At 34.2% G+C, this 23555-nt stretch overlaps 1 protein-coding gene across 1 annotated transcript in view; it reads left to right on the top strand.

The window, feature by feature from the left end:
* mtmr11 (myotubularin related protein 11) overlaps positions 1 to 23555 on the top strand; it is an 85640-nt gene that overhangs the window by 20445 nt on the left and 41640 nt on the right. Inside the window, exons 3-6 of the mRNA XM_056475304.1 lie at positions 14658 to 14794; positions 14975 to 15044; positions 18716 to 18855; positions 21416 to 21500. Of these exons, the coding sequence (XP_056331279.1) occupies positions 14658 to 14794; positions 14975 to 15044; positions 18716 to 18855; positions 21416 to 21500 (432 nt within the window). The remainder of the gene's footprint in view (positions 1 to 14657; positions 14795 to 14974; positions 15045 to 18715; positions 18856 to 21415; positions 21501 to 23555) is intronic.

Raw genomic sequence — 23555 nt, 5'->3', positions numbered from 1 at the left:
TATGTTCAGTTTACATGAATGAATTAAATAAAGTTTATGACAACTGCTGTACTCTGTTTTATGCTTGTATATTACATAAACTTTACTTATCTCTAATAAGTTATTGTTATTTGCCTTATATAATCACCTTTTATGTTCTTAGATATATATTAAATAATTACTCAAAACAGGTTACATTTTCAAATATTTATTGCGTTATTTCTCCATGAGTCCAAAGTAACATCTAAACTGACCGAATAGACAAAAAAGCTTAACAGCACATACTGTAATGCCGTTCTTAACAAAGAAAGACAATAGTTTTCTTTTGTGCCTACAAGTAACATAAACAAGGAAACGTAATACAACATCAATGATTTCACATTTTCAAAGTAACACTGTTATTGCATAGCATGGTAAACAATGTGCTTTCTCCTGATCTATAACACAAGTAAATGATCCCCTCTCTTCCTGTTTGTTAAAAAAGTTAATTAACAATAAACCTTAGATAAAAATGCAATTAAATAGAATCAATAAAAATAAATCATTTTACTTCACATAACTGAATTTGTATAACCTTTTAATTACATAACAAGTGAAAACACTTCAGCATTTAGAAGAGCAAAGCATATCCTACTCGCAGCAGAGGGGCACGCTGCATCTCTAAACATCAGTCATATGGGGTTTATTTAAGTTTTTTGGGACCAAAAAGTATTTTCTGCTTACCAAGGCTGCACTTACAAAGTCAAAAACAATGTAAAAGCTGTAATATTGTAGAATGTTAGTACAATTAAAGGAACCGTTTTCTCTTGTAGTTGACTCCTTTGGCGCAACAGAGTTTTTTTGTAGCATAACTACTTCAGTTTCACATGATCGTTCAGAAATCTTTCATATATTTTGACCCTTGTTTAAAACACTGTTCAGATACATGTAGGTGTGTCATATATTTCATACTTTAGTGATAGTCTTCAGCATCTTAGTCCTTGAAAGTTTTTCATATTTTGAATTAAATAAAACATCTACAGTGTAGAAAATAAGTATTGAATGTGCACCATTTTTCTCAGAAAACATATTTCTAAATGGTGCTGTTGACTTGAAGTTTTCACCGGATGTTGGTAACAACCAAAGAAATCCATATATGTAAAGAAAACAAACCTAATTTGTTTAAAAATTAAGTTATGCGTAATAAAATGAAATGATGCAGGGAAAAAGAATTGAACACATGAAGTATAGGAGGTGTAGAAAGGCAGTGAAAGCCCAGACAGCAGCTGAAATCTCTCAGTAGTTCTTCAGCAACCCTCTGACCTTCATCAGTGTAGATTAATATTAGCTGCTTCAGTCCAACATTTACATTAGCAGGAAGATGAAGATGAAACCAGGTTGGACATTTCAGCAAGACAATGATCCACAACACAACCGAGGAAACTCTCAAATGCTTTCAGAGAAAGAAAATCAAGCTGTAGAATGGCCCAGCCAATCACCTGATGTGAATCCAATAGAAAATACAAACTAAAGATCAGATTTGATAGACGAGACCCACAGAACCATCAGGATTTTTACACTCTGTTGAAGTCTGTGAAAAACTCACACCTGAGCAATGCACATGACTTCATTCTCCATATGAGAGACGTCTTTCAGCTGCCATCACCAAAAAATCCTTTTATATAAGGTATTAAATATGTTTCAGTAGTTGAGTACTTTCTCCTTGTGTTATTTCATTGGTATTACATACAGCTCATTTCTCAGATTTTTTTTTGTTTGGTTTTTACCAAAATCTGGTTCAATTCCATGTCAACAGCTCCTTTACAAATATTCTTCCCAGGAAAAAAAACATGACGTGTTCAATACTTATTTTCCCTGCTGTTTGTACATTTTAGAAGCTATTGTATTGTGAGGCATCTTTCCTTCATAAACAAAACAAGAACACTTTTGTGAGGTTTTTTTAATGCAGCATCTTTGGGTGGGACAGTAAACGTGACATTGCTCTCTCTTCTGGTTGCCGTTTTCATTCTTACACAGTTTTGATACCCCAGTATACCGTTGTATAGTCAAAAAAAGTCAAAATTCTAAAAAAAAAAAATATTTTTCAAATATTTCCCAAATGATGTTTAACAGAGCAAAGAATTTTTCACAGTATTTCCTATAATTGTTTTCCTCACAGTATTTCCTCAAGAAAGTCTTATTTGTTTTATTTTGGCTGGAATTTCAGTTAATTAAAAAAACAAAAAAGCATTGTAAGTTCAATATTATTAGTGCTGTGGAAAAAAGATTCTAGTCTGCAAAATATTCTAAGTCTCTAAGTCAAAGTTTTCAAAAAATGACAAAGTCTGAGATCTCCGAAGTCTTTTGGCGAAGTCTTTTGGAACGAATTTCCATTTTTTTGTATGTGTGAAAGGGGCTAATGTCTCGCCTAATTACCCTAACTCACCTAATTAACCTAGTTAAGCTTTTAAATGTCACTTTAAGCTGAATACTAGTATCTTGAAAAATATCTAGTCAAATATTATTTACTGTCATCATGGCAAAGAGAAAATAAATCAGTTATTAGAAAACTATTATGTTTAGAAATGTGTTGAAAACATTTCCTCTCCGTTAAACAGAAATTGGGGAAAAAAATAAACATGGGGGCTAATAATTCAGGACGGCTAATAATTCTGACTTTAACTGATTTAAGTATTCACACATTCGCTTAACAGTGAGTCCAGTGTGTTTGTTTAGTGCAGTGTGACACACAAAAACAGTGCTGTAGTGTTGTAACACGCGAGTTCACTCTCTGGTGGAAAAAGCTGCAGTGTTTTGATAAATTAAAAGCGCCGCTGATCCCCTGCAGGTCTGGATGCTTGTGGTCGGTGCGGGAGCGTAACAGTGGGTCTGTGTGGGTGTGAATGGGCTCGGAAAACAATCGTTCAGTGTGTGTCGAAGCCCAGCAGCCCCTCGCCATAATCTCAGTGTCAGCAGAGTGTTTTAGCCGCAGCTTTACTCTGGAATGTTGGCAGACCGTGAGCTCGACCCAGACAAGCTAACCTGAAACGCTTCATATCAGCACTTACACCCAGCGGCCCTCCAGGAGCGGCAGCATGTATTAGAGCCGCTTTGTGGTTATTCGGATCATATAGTCTCTAACTGTTTGGACTCCAAACACATACACACACACCACACACACACCTGTCTTCAGCATTTCCCACCTCTGCTTTACTTTCCCTTGCTTTCATTTCTGCATTTCTGTCTGAATTTCACATCAAATTGTTAAATGTCATTGAAAAAGCATTTTTTTTCTTACTAATTTGAGTTCCCTGAGCATTCATTCATTCATTTCGGCTTAGTCCCTTTATTAATCAGGGGTCGCCACAGCAGAATGAACCGCCAACTTATCCAGCATATGTTTTACGCAGCGGATGCCCTTCCAGCTGCAACCTATCACTGGAAAACATCCATACACACTCATACACACACATACACTATTTGCAATTTAGCTTATTCAATCGACCTACAGCGCGTGTCTTTGGACTTGTGTGGACTTAAACCAGCGACCTTCTTGCTGTGAGGTGACAGTGCTAACCACTGAGCCACCATGTCGCCGATACTTTAAAATGTAAAAAAAAAAAGAAATGGTCCTTTTACATCTGGAAAATCCATATAAACTATTAAGTGAATTGACAGAAACGGCACTTTACTGTGATATATATTGTTTTCAGGATATGCAATCACTTATATCGTGATGTGAGATGTTTGGTCATATCAGCCAGCCCCACTGAATCCTAGTTTTGTAAGTGTATAGATATCATGTGCCACAAGTCTCATCCGCAGTTTAAACATGGACACACAAAAGCAGATGGACCGTTCGGGGTCAAAGGGCTCACGTTGCAGAGAGACACACATGCTCTCTTCATCAGTACAGTCGCACAATCTCAGATAACCGTCCAACGCAGGACAGCAGAAACTGAAGCATCCCCGGGGGTGAACACTGCTTTATACTGTATATATACTGCTGACAGCCTGTAAGTTAACAACAGCAAAAATGTGCATAAATATTGATCAATTATTCAAATGTGTAGTAGTGAATGGTTTCATGTTAGGACGAGACACTGCAGGCAAAACACTGGTGTTTATGCACCTTTTATTAAGGGCTTTTGCAGACTAATGTAAGGAAAACGTCCAAAATATACTTTTGAGTGTTTCTTTTTCACACTTTTTTAAATTTTTGTTTTTAGATTTTGAGTAAAATACGACTTTTAACACCATAAATCACATTTTCACAGCTCCTACATACACCAAAATTCACTATTTTATTCATATTTATATTCTGAAAGTTTTTACAGAGGTATTTTCTCATGGGTCAAAGACGAAAGAAGGCTTTTTTAAGAATAATAAAAAAAGTGTAGACCTTTTCACATACATTTAGCCTTTTTCACATCCATTACAATGTTTTCTATACTTAACTTAGACTTTTTCTGAGCCAAAACATAGGACTTCATACATTTTTCTATACTTAAGCTTTTCTGAGCCAAAACATAGGACTTCATACATTTTTACTGTCATTTTACAGAAGGCACCTATAAAAATGTCATTCGGTGTAACAATAGTTTTCTGCAAAAAATCATCCTCTGATATATTAAGAAAAACAATAATTTCATAAGGGGTGACATGGTGGCTCAGTGGTTAGCACTGTTGCCTCATAGCAAGAAAGTTGCTGGTTCAAGCCACAGCTGGGTCAGTTGGCATTTCTGTGTGGAGTTTGCATGTTCTCCCCGTGTTGGCGTGGGTTTCCTCCGGGTGCTCTGGTTTCCCCCACAGTCCAAACACATGTGCTATAGACCAATTATCATGTTTGTAAACATTCAGGATGCGCAAGCAGGGAGGTGGCAGAAAAAAAACCGGGACCGCGAGCATTTACAGCGAGGGAATGACATCCGATGGTACAGAGTTTGTTATTGTCTTAGAAATAAGCTATATTGATTACATATTATATATATATATTTACATAATGCTTTCAGCGTATTATAACAGCTCGTCACTCAGTGATAAGCACAGTAATTTGGCAAAATTAATGTTAAAGTGAGCGGCGTTCATCTGACAGGTCTATTTGTGATAGCACCCTGCCAATGAATATTGGATAAGACGAAATGACCAAGCATCCAGCCCCAAATATACAATCTCGTTGAAGCTCCAAGTGATTTTACAAGAGAGAAGTTAAAGGCCTACAAGTCTTTGGATGCCAACAGTGTTGTTCTGTGTGGTCATGTGCAAGAAATAATGCTCCAGGATGACCAGATTCAAAATTAGTAGTGGTAAAAACCGAGATTCTGCCGTGCCAAAGACAAGAAAAGAAGACAGAGCTTTACAAGGCCTGGGTAATTAATCATTAACAAGCAAAACAACTGCATTCTGACAGAGAACTGCACCTGTACGGCAGGGTATGTGAACTTACACATAGAGGTAAAGTTGGTTTTATATTCGCACATTCAGTCTTTCTCCTTAATAATATAATCTCATAAAAGTATTATTTGCAAACTCTAAATAGCGAAATCATGTTAGCAGCCAATGACTATCAAAGTGCAATATTGTTCACAGTCAAATAAACAGTGTTAATGTTGTTTTCAAGTCACACTTGCAGGTGTGAATATAAAACCAAGATAACCTTAATATCTTACACTTTCACATTTCATTCTTAGCATTCAGTGTCTGCAGTTTAATTAACCATATGTAACTGTTCTTGCTGAAATCATTTCTGCAATCAAAAACGAGTAATGTGTATGATTCAGCATAGCGTGAACTTACCTAATATAACATGAGAATTGTAGAGGCCAGCATTTATAATTAGGTCGTCTCTGTAAAGCCAAAGACGTCAGCGGTTGGCATTAAAGCAGTGTGGTGTACGGTAAAAGTTAAGTTTTCTATTTTGTCTAAGTTTTTGAATGTGGCATCCTACCACACAACACAACATGTTACTATGTTACTATTGCAGCCTGTCTTTTTTTGCAATCAGGGACCCGTGTGACGTAGGTTGGTAATTGGTCTATAAGTGAATTAAAAAAACAAAATCGGCTGTAGTGTATGAGTGTGTATGGGTGTTTCCCAGTACTGGATTGCAACTGCAAGGGCATCCGCTGTGTAAAACATATGCTGGATAACTTGGTAGTTAGTCTGCTGTGGCTATCCCTGATGAATAAAGGGACTAAGGCAAAGGAAAATGAATGAATAAATAATTTCATGACATAATAAAATAATATAATTTAAGGATCTCAGTGCAGCCCCAAAATACGAAATATTTTTCACTTTAAGTCTTTATAAGTAGACAAAATCCTTTAAACTACTAGCTTTTACTAGTTTGGTAGCAAGAAGTTTTGTAAGGAAGTGAATAAACATTTAAAATATTTAAGAGACATATTATTTAGCTTATTTTATTAAGCACATCGCAGAATAAGTATATCGTTTCATTTTTACATAATTATGGATGTTATACTGTTGATTTGTTACCCTGAATGACATTTTGACAAAAAAAGGGAAGAATATTATTATTTTCCCATTATTGCAATGTTTTTAATCTATTCTGCACTATTTAGCAGTATTTTCTGTTAAAAAACCTTTGCCTCTAATACGTCAAACAAATTAAACAACTTCATCCAGTTTTCAGACTTTTATGCTAGAAATATATGCTAATTAGCACATATGTAATGAAACAATGCCTCATTTGCATATTTAAACCACATTTTATGAAACTTGTAATATAGAAAATTGATAGTAGATGGTCTTTAGTGTAATGTACTTATATCAAAAAATAAATACAGTGTACTTACTGTGTTTATAATGTATTGCAGGACACCTCTGGTGCTCTTGAGGTGAGATACAGGGAGGGTTAGGCACAAGCTTGGTGGTATGGTTGGGTTTAAGGGTGGGTTAAGGTGTAATGGATGGCGAAATATGGAATTATAAATGTACTTGCATAAATAATTCACAGGTGTAATTGCATGCAGGTATTTAATCAAGCCCAAGTAAAATGTAAAAATATAGATTTACACTATTCACAGTTGTAACAAATACCTAATTTCTGTGTAAGTATATTTTACTGTAGGAAAGACCACTTAATATAAAAGTGGGCCTGAAATGGTAATATCGAAAATCAATGGTAATAACTAGTTTGTCATTTACCCAGTTATCCTCCTATGCTTGCTGAGATAAGCATAAGTTAGTCTCTCTAAATTTAAATATTTTTTAACTATTTGGCAATTTACATAGTACACTGCTTTTGTGGTGAGTATTGCATAGTTTGGCAGATGAATGCCTGAATTGACTACATTTTTAAGTGGTTGTGAACAATTTATTTGGCCTGAATATAAATAAACAAATTAAGTTGAACATTACTAGATTTAATTTGTTTTAATTCAACCCATGTAAATTGTTTGCAAAAATTTTGCAGAAATATTTTTTTCAGTGTATATTCATTAAGAGATGATTGTTAGATATATGTTTAATTATTAGCTCTCCTGAATTATTAGCCCCTCTGTATATTTAATTGCCCAATTTCTGTTTAACAGAGAGATTTTTTCAACACATTTATAACCATAATAGTTTTAATAACTTCTAAAAACTGATTTATAGATATTTTCAAGATACTTCTGTACAGCTTAAAGTGACATTTAAAGGCTTAACTAGGTTAATTAGGCAAGTTATGGTAATTAGGCAAGACATTGTATAATGATGGTTTGTTCTGTAGACTATCAAAAGAATATTGCTTAAGGGGGCTAATAATACTGAACTAAAATGGTTTAAAAAAAACTGCTTTTATTCTAGCTATGATAGGAAATATACATTATACATTATATACATTATAAACATTATTTGGGAAATAAATAATGAAAAAAAAAATCACAGGAGGGTCGAATAACTTTGTGTGTGTGTATATATATATATATATATATATATATGTGCATTTATATATATATATATATATATATATATATATATATATATATATATATATATATATATATATATATATATATATATATATATATATATATATATATATATGAAAATTGCCTCTTATTAGTAACTTATTAGTATTTGTATTATTATATAGAAATGTATTCCTGATTTTCATTGTTTCATAATTAAATATCCTTTTAACGAGTGGTTGACTTGTTTGTCCTTATTTGACTTACATTCATACTTGTTAAACCTTGCCAGCAATGTTTTAAACCACAAGCTTATGAAATCATAAAGAGTTTGCTGTTATCTCTCTGCTGGGAATCTGCTGCATTCACGTTAACTTAAACCCAGAAAAAAGACCAGCGAAGAACCGGAGAAGTTTGAGGAAAATGGCATGTCTCTGGTAGCGCACGATACTTTTGCCTGAAAGAGACGCTGATGGAAAACAAATGCTGACAAAAACAAATTAAACTGGACGTGTGGTTCCAATTAGCAAACACTGCTGAAACCTAACACAAGCCTGCAGTTTTCTTTAAGACTGAAATCATTTCATTTCGAGCTATACTGAATCAAAATGAATCAACTTTACGACTAAACATAATTTTACACAAGCCATGAGGCATTAGCATACGCTGTGTGTGCTATAAACAAACATAGAAACAAACATATAAAGCATATAAGTATTTCTAACAAAATGCCTGGTGCATTGAGACCGAAGGAGTGTGTCCTCCAGGTGGTTTGTCAAGCCCACTCACCTGCATGGAGCACACTCATGCATCATACTATTATGTGATGCATTGTGTGTACGCTTTACTAAAAAGATAGGTCTTTAATCTAGTTTTGAACTGAAAGAGTGTGTTTGAGCCTTGGACATTATCAGGAAGGATATTCCAGAGTTTAGGAGACATACATGAGAATGCCCGACCTCCTTTAGTAGACTTTGCTACCCACGGCGCCTGCCTTGTGCCTAGCCGTTCTGTTTGTGTTATTTCTGCTGGGTATTTTGTTTTCAGAATGTTACAAGTAGCTAAAACTTGCTTATTCAGAGGCGGGAACTGGCGTACGTGTAACAACTTTAATCATAAGTTAAACACAAAACAAAAGTTTCCGGAGCTCCTTCACAGGACTCGACACTTGTAAACGATCGCTCCATCGGGCTCGCAGCTTTCAGGGCCGCCCACACTCATCACTGCTACCAAGCTGACCAATCACAGAGCTTGCGCTACGCGTCGTTGCATCATGTAGTTGCATTTTTTGAGAGGTGTCCGTGGCGTCAACCATGAAAAGGGCTATGCGACCATGCTAAGGCTGTAGTAGAGCACACGTGTTCGCTTAAGGCAGAAGTATAAATCAGCCTTAAGAATGAAAAGTCTTTGTCCCTTTAATGTGTGTATGGCTATTGGCTTTTATTACTTACATTTTCTGTCTTGTTTCTAGTCCAAACATCTATAAATCCTTAAATTAAGAAGCATTTTCTAGACAAGCAAAAACATTGTCTCATTATATAATCAGTGACATAAAATGCCTGAAAATGACAATAATATTGCTTATCGCAACAATCTCTGTGTCAATATATTGCACAACAAAAATTCTTTATCGTGACAGGCCTAAATGTGACGGGCTGATCTTTCTGCATCCTGTTTTCTCTGACATCTTTCTCCCATGATGCCTCAGGAATGAGCTTTGAGGTCCACCGCGCCCTTGGGAGTCATGAAATGAAGAAATTCTCCTTTGAAAAGTGACCACAAGAGCATTGAGAGCAGCTAGACTCATTTCACATTCGTGTGTGGGATCATACGTCTATCCTCTGCTTTTACTCTTTATAATTGTGTGAGTTTAATGTCCACAGAATCATAATTCTCCCCAAAGTGTTTTTGAAATCCCACAAATCATTCATATAAAAGCCCACAGAGGCTTTGAAGATTTGACTCATGTCTGATTTCCTTTTAATGAATGTTTTCGAAAGAATATCCAAACCTGCATTTATTCGATCATAAATGCAGCAAAACTATAGATTAGATTAGATTAGATTCAACTTTATTGTCATTACACATGTACAAGTACAAGGCAACGAAATGCAGTTTAGGTCTAACCAGCAGTGCAATAGCAGCAAGTGCAGGATACAGGTATAAGTTATAAAGTGCAGTTATAGAAAAACTATGGTGATATTTATAGATGGATGTACTATGAACATTATATACAGGTTGTATTAGCTATGAACAGATTTACAATAAATGAATATATGTACAGGATGCTATTAATAGCAGAAGTGTGCAGATAGATAAACATAATTACAAATGTCCATGTGCTGTGGGTATGTACAGTTCAAGTAAATGAATCAGTGCAATGAATATGTGCAAACTTTAAATGTGCAAATGTTAAATAGTGCAGTGATTGTGAGGAGTATAAGTTAGAGGAGTGTGGGGGGTGTATTGGGGGGGCAAAAGACTCAGTGAGGGGCAGAGTTCAAAAGCAGTATTAAGTATTATTACAATTTCAAATCCCTGATTAAAAGTTCATTCCTTCATTCATTTTCTTTTCTGCTTAGTCCCTTAATTAATCAGGGGTTGCCACAGTGGAATGAACCGCCAACTTATCCAGCATATGTTTTACGTAGCGGGTGCCCTTCCAGCCACAACCCATCACTGGGAAACACCCTTACACTCTTGCATTCACACCCACACACACACTACGGCCAATTTAGCTTATTCAGTTCACCTATAGCGCATGTCTTTGGACTGTGGGGGAAACGGGAGCACCTGGAGGAAACCCACACCAACACGGGGAGAACATGCTTACTCCACACCGAAATGCCAACTGACCCAGCCGAGGCTCAAACTAGTGACCTTCTTGCTGTAAAGTGAAAGTGCTACCCGCTGCGCCACCATGTCACCCTCCTAATTAAAAGTTTATGAAAATAATTCAACATCTTTGCTTCTAAAATAAAAGAGAATAGTTAGGGGTTCATTCCACTGTGGCGACCGCTGATAAATAAAAGACTAAGCCAAAGAAAAATAAAAGAATAGTTGACTGTACTTTTGTTATTTTACATTGAAATTATTGAATTTCTGTTCTTAAAGTCTGTTGGACTTTACAGAAATTTGTTCATTATATTTTATCTAGATACTCCCTACAAAAAAAGTCAGAATCAATCTAGAATTATGAATTCTTTCCATTATAGAGTATTAGAAGTCATGCTATGAAATTATATTTGCGTATTGTAATGTACAGTTGAGGTCAGAATTATTAGCCCCCCTTTGAATTTGTTTTTTTTATATATTTTCCAAATGATTTTTACCAGAACAAGGAAATTTTCACAGTATTTCCTAAAATATTTTTTCTTCTGAAGAAAGTCTTATTTGTTTTATTTCAGCTAGAATAAAAACAGTTTTTAATTTTATACAATAACTTTAAATGTCACTTTAAGCTGTATAGAAGTGTCTTGAAAAATATCTAGTCAAATATTATGTACTGTCATCATGGCAAAGATAAAATAAATCAGTTATTAGAAATGAGTTATTAAAACTATTATGGTTAAAAATGTGTTGAAAAAAAATCTTCTCTCTGTTAAGCAGAAATTGGGGGGAAAAAAATAAGTAGGGGGGCTGATAATTCAGGGGGGCTAATAATTCTGACTTCAATTGTATATTGCAGACAAACAAAATATTGCAATGCCACTTTTTTCCAATATCGTGCAGCCCTAAAACTGATCATTTTAGTGACCTTTTAATACATATAAAAGTTATTATTGGTGCCATGTTTGTGAAGCACTTTGGTCAACATTTATGTTGTTTTAAGGTGCTATGTAAATAAAGTTGAAAGTTAAAAAAGAAACAAATAATTTAAATAGAAATGTTGTTGTATGTGTATCTGTACTGTAACTTTTGTTCAATTGAATTCAGGATAAAACTATTAATTTATTTACAGGGAAACAAAAACTGACCACAACTCTTTCAAACCACAGTTGGCTATGTATATCTGATTAAACGTTTTTATGACTATGAGCTCCATGTCAACAAAATCACAATTTCCTTCAAGCTATTTTTTGAAATACCACATATATTTTATATATGAGACCATAATAGCCTACAGAGCCTTTTTGAAGCTTTCCTTTGAGTCTAAAGCCAGATGTTTGTGCAGTGCTTTTCCACAGATATTAGCTTGGTCAGCCACACATTTTCCTGTTGTAAACTTTTAAGGGATCGTTTACCCAAAACCGAGTATTCTGTCATTGTTTATTCTTCCTTCTGTTGAAAATAAAAGAAGATATTATGAAAAATGTTGGGAGCCTGTAACCATTGACTACCATAATATCAGTATTTGCTCTTAAGTGTTTGAACCTTCAGCAATGAAATTTAAACCACACTGAACTGAACTAAACTGAACTTCCACTCTGAAATCTGGACTTTACTAGAACTTCTACTGCATGTTAAGCGGCTTTGACACAGTCTACATTATAAAAACGCTAGAGAAGTAAACTTAAATTAAATTGTTTTTCCAATTAAGTAAGTCAGTGGTTACCAATTTTTAACATTCTTCAAAGTATCTTCTTTTGTGTTCAACATAAAAAGTAAAAATCATAAAGGTTTGAAAGGTCTTCTCATAGGTCACATGACTAAAAAATATCAATAAATTAATATATTAGATGGACTTTTGAGTCACCGATGATTAAATTGCTGAGGGATATCCACAAGATAAATGTAAACATTGCAGAATTGTAGCTCTGACAGGGACATGATGGTTTTAGATGACTGAAAGCAGCAACGGGTGCAGTATATAAATCACAAGTGCCCACAATTTACAGCTTGTCATCATATCTCTGGTTTGTTTTGTTGATGTGTGATTAAAATATATTCATAGCTTGAAACCGATGGAAAATGATCAGATTGTGCTGTGTTTTTGTGGAGATTCCAGTGTAGCTGCCATTACGACACTTTTTTTTTTGGTCTGCCAGGTCTCTGCACAGGCCACATGACTAAAAACTATCAATAAATTAATATTTTAGATGGACTTTTGAGTCACTGATAACTAAATTGCTGAGGAATATCCGCAAGATAAATGTAAACATTGCAGAATTGGAGCTCTGACAGGGACATGATGGTTTTAGATGACTGAAAGCAGCAGCGGGTGCAGTATATAAATCACAAGTGCCCACAATTTACAGTTTGTGTCCATATCTCTGGTTTGTTCTGATGATGTGTATTACAAATATATTTATAGCTTGAAACTGATGGAAATATGACCAGATTGTGCTGCGTTTCTGTGGAGATGCCAATGTAGCTGCCAGTACTGCTCATTGTTGTTGTTTTTTTTGCCTATCAGAAAACTGTCAATAAAAGAACATTTTAGATGGACTTTTGAGTCACTGATAACTAAATTGCTGAGGGATATCCACAAGATAAATGTAAACATTGCAGAATTGTAGCTCTGACAGGGACATGATGGTTTTAGATGACTGAAAGCAGCAGCGGGTGCAGTATATGGATCACAGGTGCCTACAATTTACAGCTTGTGATCATATCTCTGGTTTGTTGTGTTGATGTGTGATTAAAATATATTCATAGCTTGAAACTGATGGAAATATGACCAGATTGTGCTGCGTTTCTGTGGAGATGCCAATGTAGCTGCCAGTACAGCTCATTGTTGTTGTTTTTTGTTATTGCCTACCAGAAAACTATCAATAAAGGAACATTTTAGATGGTCTTTTGACTCACTAATGATTAAATCACTGAGGGATATCCACAAGATAAATGTAAACATTGCAGATTTTGAGCTCTGACAGGGACATGATGGTTTTAGATGACTGAAAGCAGCAGCGGGTGCAGTATATAAATCACAAGTGCCCACAATTTACAGCTTGTCATCATATCTCTGGTTTGTTGTGTTGATGTGTGATTAAAATATATTCATAGCTTGAAACCGATGGAAATATGACCAGATTGTGCTGTGTTTTTGTGGAGATGCCAATGTAGCTGCCAGTACAGCTCATTGTTGTTGTTTTTTGCCTACCAGGTCACCGCACAGGTCACATGACTGAAAACTATCAATAAGTTAATATTTTAGATGGACTTTTGAGTCACTGATAACTAAATTGCTGAGGGATATCCACAAGATAAATGTGAACATTGCAGAATTGGAGCTCTGACAGGGACATGATGGTTTTAGATGACTGAAAGCAGCAGCAGGTACAGTATATAAATCACAAGTGCCCACAATTTACAGTTTGTGATCATATCTCTGGTTTGTTCTGTTGATGGGTGATTAAAATATGGAAATATGACCGGATTGTGCTACGTTTCTAAAGAGATCCCATTGTAGCTGCCTTTACTGCCCATTGTGTTTTTGCCCGCCAGGTCTCCACACAGATCACATGACTGAAAACTATCAATAAAGGAATATTTTAGATGGACTTTTGAGTCACTGATAACTAAATCGCTGAGGGATATCCACAAGATAAATGTGAACATTGCAGAATTGGAGCTCTGACAGGGTCATGATGGTTTTAGATGACTGGAAAATGGACGAGGTTTACAGTTTGTGATCATATCTCTATTCATAGCTTGAAACAGATGGAAATATGACCAGAATGTGCTGTATTTCTATGTAGACCCAGTGTTGGGGTCATTACACAAGGTTTCCTGTGACTGAAATCTATCAATTGTATTTGTTCTTCAATCTATCATGCATGTACTAACAGCCACAAAATGTGCAGGTTTTTTTAATGAGCATGTATTTTACCTCTGTTTCTTCAGGAGAGTGTGTGCTGCAGCGGGCCATTCTGGTGAGGAAGAAGCTATCTGCTAAAGAAGGCGGAGGCTGGTTGTCCGGGACTCTGTTTTGCACTCATTTCAGAGTGGCCTTCGTGCCTCAGGACAGCCAGAAACCTGACGTGAGTGCCACAGATTGCTGAGATGTTTCCACAATGACAATCCTAGCGCTTCTCTGTTTTGTCGTGCTTTACTGCGTAACTCAAAAGTGCTTTTGGCTTTTTCGTAAAGTCTCTGGCAGTCTAGTGTAACATCCTCTGCAGACGTATTTGTCTCAATGGCTTCCTTTTCTCCTCATTCAGGATAATGCAGATCCTGTGCTGCTTGGAGATCACGATGTAGCTCTCGCCTCCATTGAGAAAGTGGTGGCAGGTGAGGATATCTTTACAGACAGACACAATTTCGTCAACCCTGCTGAGGACATACAGTTGAAGTCAGAATTATTAGCCCTCCTGAATTATTTTATTAATTTTAATGGACAGAAGATTTTTTCAACACATTTCTAAACATGATAGTTTTAATAACTCATCTCTAATAACTGATTTATTTTATCTTTGCCATGATGAGAGTAAATAATATTTGACTAGATATTTTTCAAGATACTAGTATTCAGCTTAAAGTGACATTTAAAGGCTTAACTAGGTTAATTAGGCAAGTTAGGGTAATTAGGCAAGTCATTGTATAACTACAGTATGATAAAAAATAGCTTAAAGGGGTTAATAATATTGACCTTAAAATGGTTTAAAAAAAATAAAAAAACTGCTTTTATTCTAGCCAAAATAAAACAAATAAGACTTTCTCCAGAAGAAAAAATATTATCAGACATACTGTGAAAGATTTCTTGCTCTGTTAAACATCATTTGGGAAATATTTAAAATAGAAAAAAAAATCCAAAGGGGGCTAATAATTCTGACTTCAGCTGTATATATTACAGTAATGTTACAAGAGTGCCATTTTCTTTCATATCAGTAAATGTGATATTACATAGAAATGTGATATTACATTACAGGAGGGCGAATAATGGTGACTTCAACTGTATTTAAGCCACATTTGAATCAAAATAAACACTTCATGATTTGTATGATATATTTCAGTAGTTAAATATATAGGATCATCTTTTTTCAATTCAAGTACCCTTGTAATGTTTAGAAAATGAACAAAAATCAGCACAGTATTTATTAAAGGGACATTGTTTTTAGAAGAGTAAAGGTTATCCTTTTTATAATTTCTAATACTTTTACCAGCATTGTATTTTTTAAGCAAAATAACTTTCTCTATATTCTCTTTCCAATGTAGGACATTCAATAATTATTATCTACTGTAATGTTTTAATTGTTTAATTCAGCCACCAACTGAATTCTACACTACGATGAAAATATATATTCAAAAAGGCGGCAACACCAAAACTCCATTAATGTCAATTTATTAAATTAAAAAGGCCGATACAAGGCGTGTAACGTTTCAAGCACACCGGCTCTTCGTCAGACAGTATTCATCACAGTATGTTGCTCTTTTTTAAATAAAAACTTCCGGATCACATGATCTCCTACATTATCTCACAACAAAAATGAGAAAAATACGCATTTGTAAATTATACAACTTAAATATTCAAAACAAAAATACAAAAACAAATCCTAATAGTACATCGCATATAAAGAAATGCAACAAAATATAACCAAAAAACCTTTACCCAAACAACTCACTATGTTTCGTTTTACTGTGATCTTCTATGTGAAGCTGCTTTGACACAATCTACATTGTAAAAGCGCTATCCAAATAAAGGTATTACAACTAATTAAACATTAAAGAAAAGGACGAATATCAAACTCCTCATTTAAACCTCTTGGAGACAATGTATCTATAGTGAAAATTCAGAAGGCTTCACGTTGTAACAGCAATTTATTAAGACACTGTGATGAAGCCTACAAAATTACTACAAAAACGCAAAAAAATATCCTTTTTAAAATTGAGTTTTTATAAGATTTGATCTATATATACACATATACAGTTGAAGTCAGAGTTATTAGCCCCCCTTTGAAATTTTTTTTCTTTTTTAAATATTTCCTAAATGATGTTTAACAGAGCAAGGAAATTTTCACAGTATTTCCTATAAAATTTTTTCTTCTGGAAAAAGTCTTATTTGTTTTATTTCGGCTAAAATAAAAGCAGTTTTTGATTTTTAAAACCCATTTTAAGGTCAATAGTATTAGCCCCTTTAAGCAATTTTTTTTCGATAGTCTAAAGAACAAACCATCATTATACAATGACTTACCTAATTACCCTAACCTGCCTAGTTAACCTAATTAACCTAGTTAAGCCTTTAAATGTGACTTTAAGCTGTATAGAAATGTCCTGAAAAATATATAGTCAAATAATATTTACTGTCATGATGGAAAAGATAAAATAAATTAGTGATTAGAAATGAGCTATTAAAACTATTATGTTTAGAAATGTGTTGAAGAAAATCTTCTCTTCATTCAAGAAATTTAGGGAAAAATAAACAAGAGGGCTAATATTTTAGGAGGGCAAATAGTTCAGGGAGGCTAATAATTCTGACTTCAGCTGTATATATCTATAACGATGGTTTGTTTTGTAGACTATCGAAAAAAATAGCTTAAAGGGGCTAATAATTTTGACCTTAAAATACTTTTTTAAAAATTTAAAACTGCTTTTATTATAGCAGAAATAAAACAAATAAGACTTTCTCCAGAGGAAAAAATATTATCAGACATACTGTGAAAATTTCCTTGCTCTGTTAAACATCATTTGGGAAATATTTAAAAAAGAAAAAAAAATCCAAAGGGGGGCTAATAATTCTGACTTCAACTATATATTACAGTAATGTTACAAGAGTGCCATTTTCTGTCATATCAGTAAATGCGATATTGATTTAATGTTATTAGCTATTCTTATTATTATTATTTTTTAGTTTAGATATTAAGTGTGATTTTAAATGTTAAATATAATATTGTTTTCTTTTTTGGCTTTGACATAATATTTTTTTCTATTTTGGCAACGACTGCAGTTCTCAACATGGTCGGACCACAACGTATGTATAATGTTCTCAAGACAAAACTGCAGAGCTTTTTTCCGGAATGAATAACTTTTAAAACAAGTGAGTCAGTGATTCAGTGATCCATCTGAATCAATTTGCTTTTGAATCAATTGGGTGTTTTGAATGAATCATTTGAATGAATGACCTGCCGCCACCTATTGGCAACTTTGGTAGCATATTTATCCATGACAGGGCTAAACCAGCCCGGGTACAAGAACAAAACACATAACCAGCGAAATATTGTTCATTATCATAATATTATTCATTCATTTATTCATTTTTCTTCGGCTTAGTACCTTATTTATCAGAGGTCAACACAGTGGAATGAACCATCAACTATTCCAGCATATGTTTTACGCAGCGGTTGCCCTTCCAGCCGCAACTCAGTACTGGGAAACACCCATACACACTTATGCACACACATACACTACTGCCAGTTTAGTTTATCCAATTCACCTATAGCGCATGTGTTTGGACTGTGAGGGAAACCAGCATTGGTGATTGGTGTATACTGATGTGAGGGCGGGGTCACCTCATGTCACATAAAAATCATCCAATGAGTTCTCCATAGACAAAATCAAGTCCCGCCCCAGATTTTCCTCCATCCAGAAGGTGTTTCACTCAAATATTAGACACAATAGAGAATAAAATGCTATCTCAACTTAAAGTGATGATGCACCCAAAAATAAAAATGCCCTCACTTCCAACGTATGCTTAAGTGGATCCATACCTTTATCAGTTCTTTCTGCTGTTAAACACAAAAGAAGATAATTTGAAGAATGCTGTAACCATTGACTTCCATAGTATTTGTCTTTCCTACTAAGTGAATGGTTACAGGTTTTCGGGTTTTATTTAGAATATCTTCTTATATGTTCAACAAACTCATAAAGGTTTGAAATAAGTCAATGATGACAGAATTGTCCATTTTTGGGTGAACCGTCCCTTTATGTTTACTGCTGACTGTAATGCATTTTAATGTGTGTTGTAGTGGGACCGTCTCGCACCAAACTAGTGACCCCAACCTGCTCTCTGAAGTTCACTCCAGAGGAACTAGTGTTGTACTGCCGAGATCTGCGCGTCCTCTGCTTTCTCTTCGACAGACTCACACCGGACACTCAAGCTGTAGAGGTTTGTTTCCTAATGTATGAACAAAAATGTAAGGCCAGATTTAATATACAATTCAAAAGTTTAGGCTCAGTAGAGTTTGTAACCTGTTATAAAAGGCTGCATTTATTTGCTTTAAAAATACTGTAAAAAGAGGGAAATATTGTAATAATTTAGATAGTCTGTTTGATATTTTATATACAGTTGAAGTCAGAATTATTAGTCCCCTGTATATTTTTTTAATCACATTTCTAAACATAATAGTTTTAATAACTCATTTCTAATAACTCATTTATCTTATGTTTTTCCATGACAGCAGCAGTAATAATAATAATAATTATAATAATAATACATTTTACTAGATATTTTTTAAGATACTAGTATTCAGCTTAAAGTGACATTTATAAGCTTAACTAATGTGGGTTTTAAGTAATTTGGGAAATTAGACAAGTTATTGTATATAGATGGTTTGTTCAGTGGAAAATATTGCTTAAAGGGGCTAATAATTTTGACCTTAAAATGTTTAAAAAAAAAAAAAAAAACTGCTTTTATTCTAGCCGAAATAAAACAAATAAGACTTTCTCCAGAAGAAAAAATATTATTTAATTAATATTAAAATATTATAAAATATTATAGCTAGTATTTTTCAGGCAATGATCAACTTTCGGTGAAAGGTTAATGTGACTGTTTTAGATTTCATAAGGCTCCTTTTACAGCATTTATGTTGTAATGTCATTCAAATATAATCTGTTAAATGGACTTAAGCTTCCATTTGGTTAAAGTGTAAAAAGAGATGAAAGACCGTTTAAACACAGGCGCTGTCAGTAGCCGCAGAAATTCTATTGAAAATAATGGAGTAAAATTAATTTCCATATTTTAAAGGTATGGCACGGATAAATATAGTTTAATGCAATGCTTCTTGTTTGGTCTGAGACCCACTTTATGTTGTATCTTAGCCAGGCAGTGAAGTTCGCAGATTATTTAAAGAAATCAGATCTTAAACACTGCGATTTTTGTATGGGATGACAATTAACCAGAAGCCATGGGGCTGGCTGACTGAAATTAAGTCTGTGTGCATATACCCCATTTAAAATAGAAATATTTTGTAACATTAGAAATGGTTTTGCTGTCACAGTTTGCTGACATACACTACCGGTCAAAAGTTTGGGGTCAGTTTTATATCATTTTTTCATGTTTTTTTTTTTTTTAGAAATTATTCTGTTCATCAAGGTGGCATTTATTAAATGTAAATAAATTGTTAAATATTTATTAATATTTTGAATAACTGCTTTCTTATTGTAAGTAGTTCCAAATTATGTTATTACTCCAGTCATTATTGCTTATTACTATTACCATTAATAATAATAATAATAATAATAATAATAATTAATATTAGAGTGATTTCTGAAGGATCATGTGACTGAAGACTGGAGTAATGAAGCTGAAAATTCATCTTTAAATCACTGGAATAAATGATTAAATTAAATTATAAACTACTTTTTTTGCAAAGAAAGTGCACCAGCGACTGCACTTTCTGAGAAGGTTAAAAAGACAACACCTCAGCCCATCAATCCTCACTAGTGTTTACAGAGGAGCTGTTGAGAGTGTTCTCACTAATGGCATCTCCCTTTGGTATGAGAATAGCAGTGTATCTGACAAGAACACCATTAAAAGGATCATAAAGTCAGCTGAAAGGTCTGTTGGAGTCAAAATGACATTTATAGAGGAACTTTATCAAGGGCGTTGTCTGTCTTGGGCAAATTGCATTTTAAGGGATCCAACCCACCCTGGCCATAGCCTGCTCATGCCATCAGGCAGGCGTTATAGGAGCCTGAGGAGCAAATCAGTGCAGTTTCGTGATAGTTTTTATCCTGTCATTGTAAGACTTGTGAATAGTGCCATTTCTTAAACACTATTAATAGCTAGTGTGAAGTAATAAATCAATGAATAGTTAAACTAGCATAAATTGTAAATAGTACAACTATTATAACAAATGGTGAAATGGTTATTAAAGTATTAAGTTATTCTCTTCAGAGATTTTTTAAATTGGGATATATCTTATTTAATTATATTTGTATGAAATTATAAAAGCTTGTTTATCATGTTAGGATTTTATAGTGTTTGTATAGTGAGGTTATTTTATGTTCTTGTTGAGTCTGTTGAAATGTAATTTCGTTCTGCATTAAAATTTTATTGTGATGTTTTGAATGACAAAAAATAAAGGAAACTGAACTGAAAAGAAACTGAAACTGAACTGAAAGGAAACTAAAACTGAAACTGAACTGAAAAGAAACTGAAACTGAATTGAAAGGAAACTGAAACTGAATTGAAAGGAAACTGAAACTGAACTGAAAGGAACCTGAACAGTTATAGTGCAATAACATTTTACAATTTGTACTGTATTTTTGATTAAATAAATGCAGCTTTGGTGAGCAAGAGAAGCTTATTTTAAAATATTTAAAAATCTAACTAACCCCAAACTGTTGACCGGTAGTATATAAAACATGTTTGCTAAATAAATATATGAATTTCATTTGCAAACATACAACTCACACACAAAACAACTGTTTTACCTTGCTTTCAGATCACGTACACCATTGCTAAAACCTACCAGCCATTGAAACCTGGCACCATCCTCTCCTTCCAGAATGCTGCTCTGGGTAGTATCGGTGAGTTATTAATAATCAATGCTAAAATCATTATATTGTGATGGATAAAGATGAGGGAGCAAATCCTGACAATCTGTCTGATGTGAAAAATCAGCAGTATCTCCAAAACGTTTCCTGACGGTTGTGTGCAGATGATTCTGCAGTGGTTTTTAAAACAATGTGAAAGTGATTTATCTTCTGTTAATATAATAATTAAAGTGCAACACAGTCCAGATGATGCACAACGGATGTTTTAGCAAAATATGTGTGACATTTTCAGTAGAAGTGCACAAACATAAAGGCATTATTGTAGATTTCAGATGTTTATGTCAGATTTTGAGTTTTATATCTGTATTATTGTTGAACATAGGAGTGGCAATACATTCTATTATTAAAATACACATAATACACACTACCTGACAACAGTCTTGTCATCTATCCCAGTTTTAGGAACAACAAATAATAACTTGACTTCTAGTTGATCATTTGGTATCAGAAGTGGCTTATGTGAAAGGCAAAGGCCTCTAGATTACTCTTATTTTACCAAAATAAAATATGATCATGCCTTGATTTTTAATTATTTAATTATGACAGTAATGTGTGACTTTGCTTAGACAAAAGTCTTGTCACTTAACAGAAATAATGTCCAGTATAGAATATAAAGTCATGCTGCAGTGGAAAAGAATGAATATTGTGTTTGACTCCCATGAGCTTGGAGGACTGCATCCATACATCTCCTCAATGACTCAAATCACTTATTAATAAAGTCATCTGGAATGGCAAAGAAAGCATTCTTGGACTCCCAGAGTTCATCAAGATTCTTTGGCTTCATCTTCAGTGCCTCCTCCTTCATCTTACCCCAGACATGCTTAATAATGTTCATGTCTAGCGACTGGGCTGGCCAATCCTGGAGCACCTTGACCTTCTTTGCACTCAGGAACTTTGATGTGAAGGCTGAAGTATGACACAAATGTCTTGATACCTCAGTCTGTTGATGTTTCCATCCACTTTGCAGATCACTCGCACTCCCTTATACTGAATGTAATGCCAAACCGTGATTTATCCTTCACCAAACTTGACTGATTTCTGTGAGAATATTGGGACTATGTGGGTTCCAGTAGGTCTTCTGCAGTATTTGTGATGATTGGAATGCAGTTCAACTAATGATTCATCAGTAAAATTGACCTTCCGCCACTTTTCCAAATGATCAATTAGAAGTCAAGTTATTATTTGCTGCTGTTACAACTGGGATCAACTTTTGTCAGGTAGTGTATATGTATGTGTATGAATGAGAGCATGTAACAAAAACAGCAGATTAACTTGATATTATTATTATTAGTATTTTGTACACAATTATATACATTTAAATAATAATTTCTCTTATATTCAGTGTAGAAAACATTCCTTTATTGGTTTTATTTAAATATATTCTTGTATTTTATCTCTTGAATTAAAGGGATAGTTCACCCAAAACGGAAAATTCTGTTATCATTCACTCACACTTTACTTTACGAGTTTCTTACTTCTCTTAAACACAAAAGAAGATATTTTGAAAAATGTTAGACTCCTGTAACCATTGACTTTCATAGAATTAGTTGGAAGTCACTCATTACAGGTTTTCAACTTTGATCAAAATATCTTCTTTAGTGTTCAACAGAAGAAATGACCTCTCAAAAGTTTTTAAACACTTAAAAGGTGGGTAAATAGTAATTACATTTTCATTTTTGGGTCTATCCTATCCTTTTAAATATGTATCTTTTATGATGGCTCAACTATTTTTTTCCAAACTAAACCTGTTAATTGATATAAGAAATTGTTTTATAACCATCCTAGCTGTGCGACCCACAATTATTTGACATTCGAATGAATCATAGAAGGAAATGTGAGCTTAGGCACGTCTCCGAGAGGGAAAGTGACCATCCACCAGATGAATAATGGAAAGTAATCTGAAGCAGGTCACCTTATAGCCCTTTTTCAACCTTGTCGAGGTTTGTTTGTAGTCAATTCATGTTCATTGCACCAAGTCAGCTTGCAAATTGAATCTTGTGGAGGTTTCGCACACAAAACTAGAACCTG

The sequence above is a fragment of the Danio aesculapii genome, chromosome 16 (assembly GCF_903798145.1).
Source record: "Danio aesculapii chromosome 16, fDanAes4.1, whole genome shotgun sequence".
Lineage (NCBI taxonomy): Eukaryota > Metazoa > Chordata > Actinopteri > Cypriniformes > Danionidae > Danio > Danio aesculapii.
The sequence above is the reverse complement of the archived record's forward strand: the minus strand, read 5'-3'. Positions and strand labels throughout refer to the sequence as shown.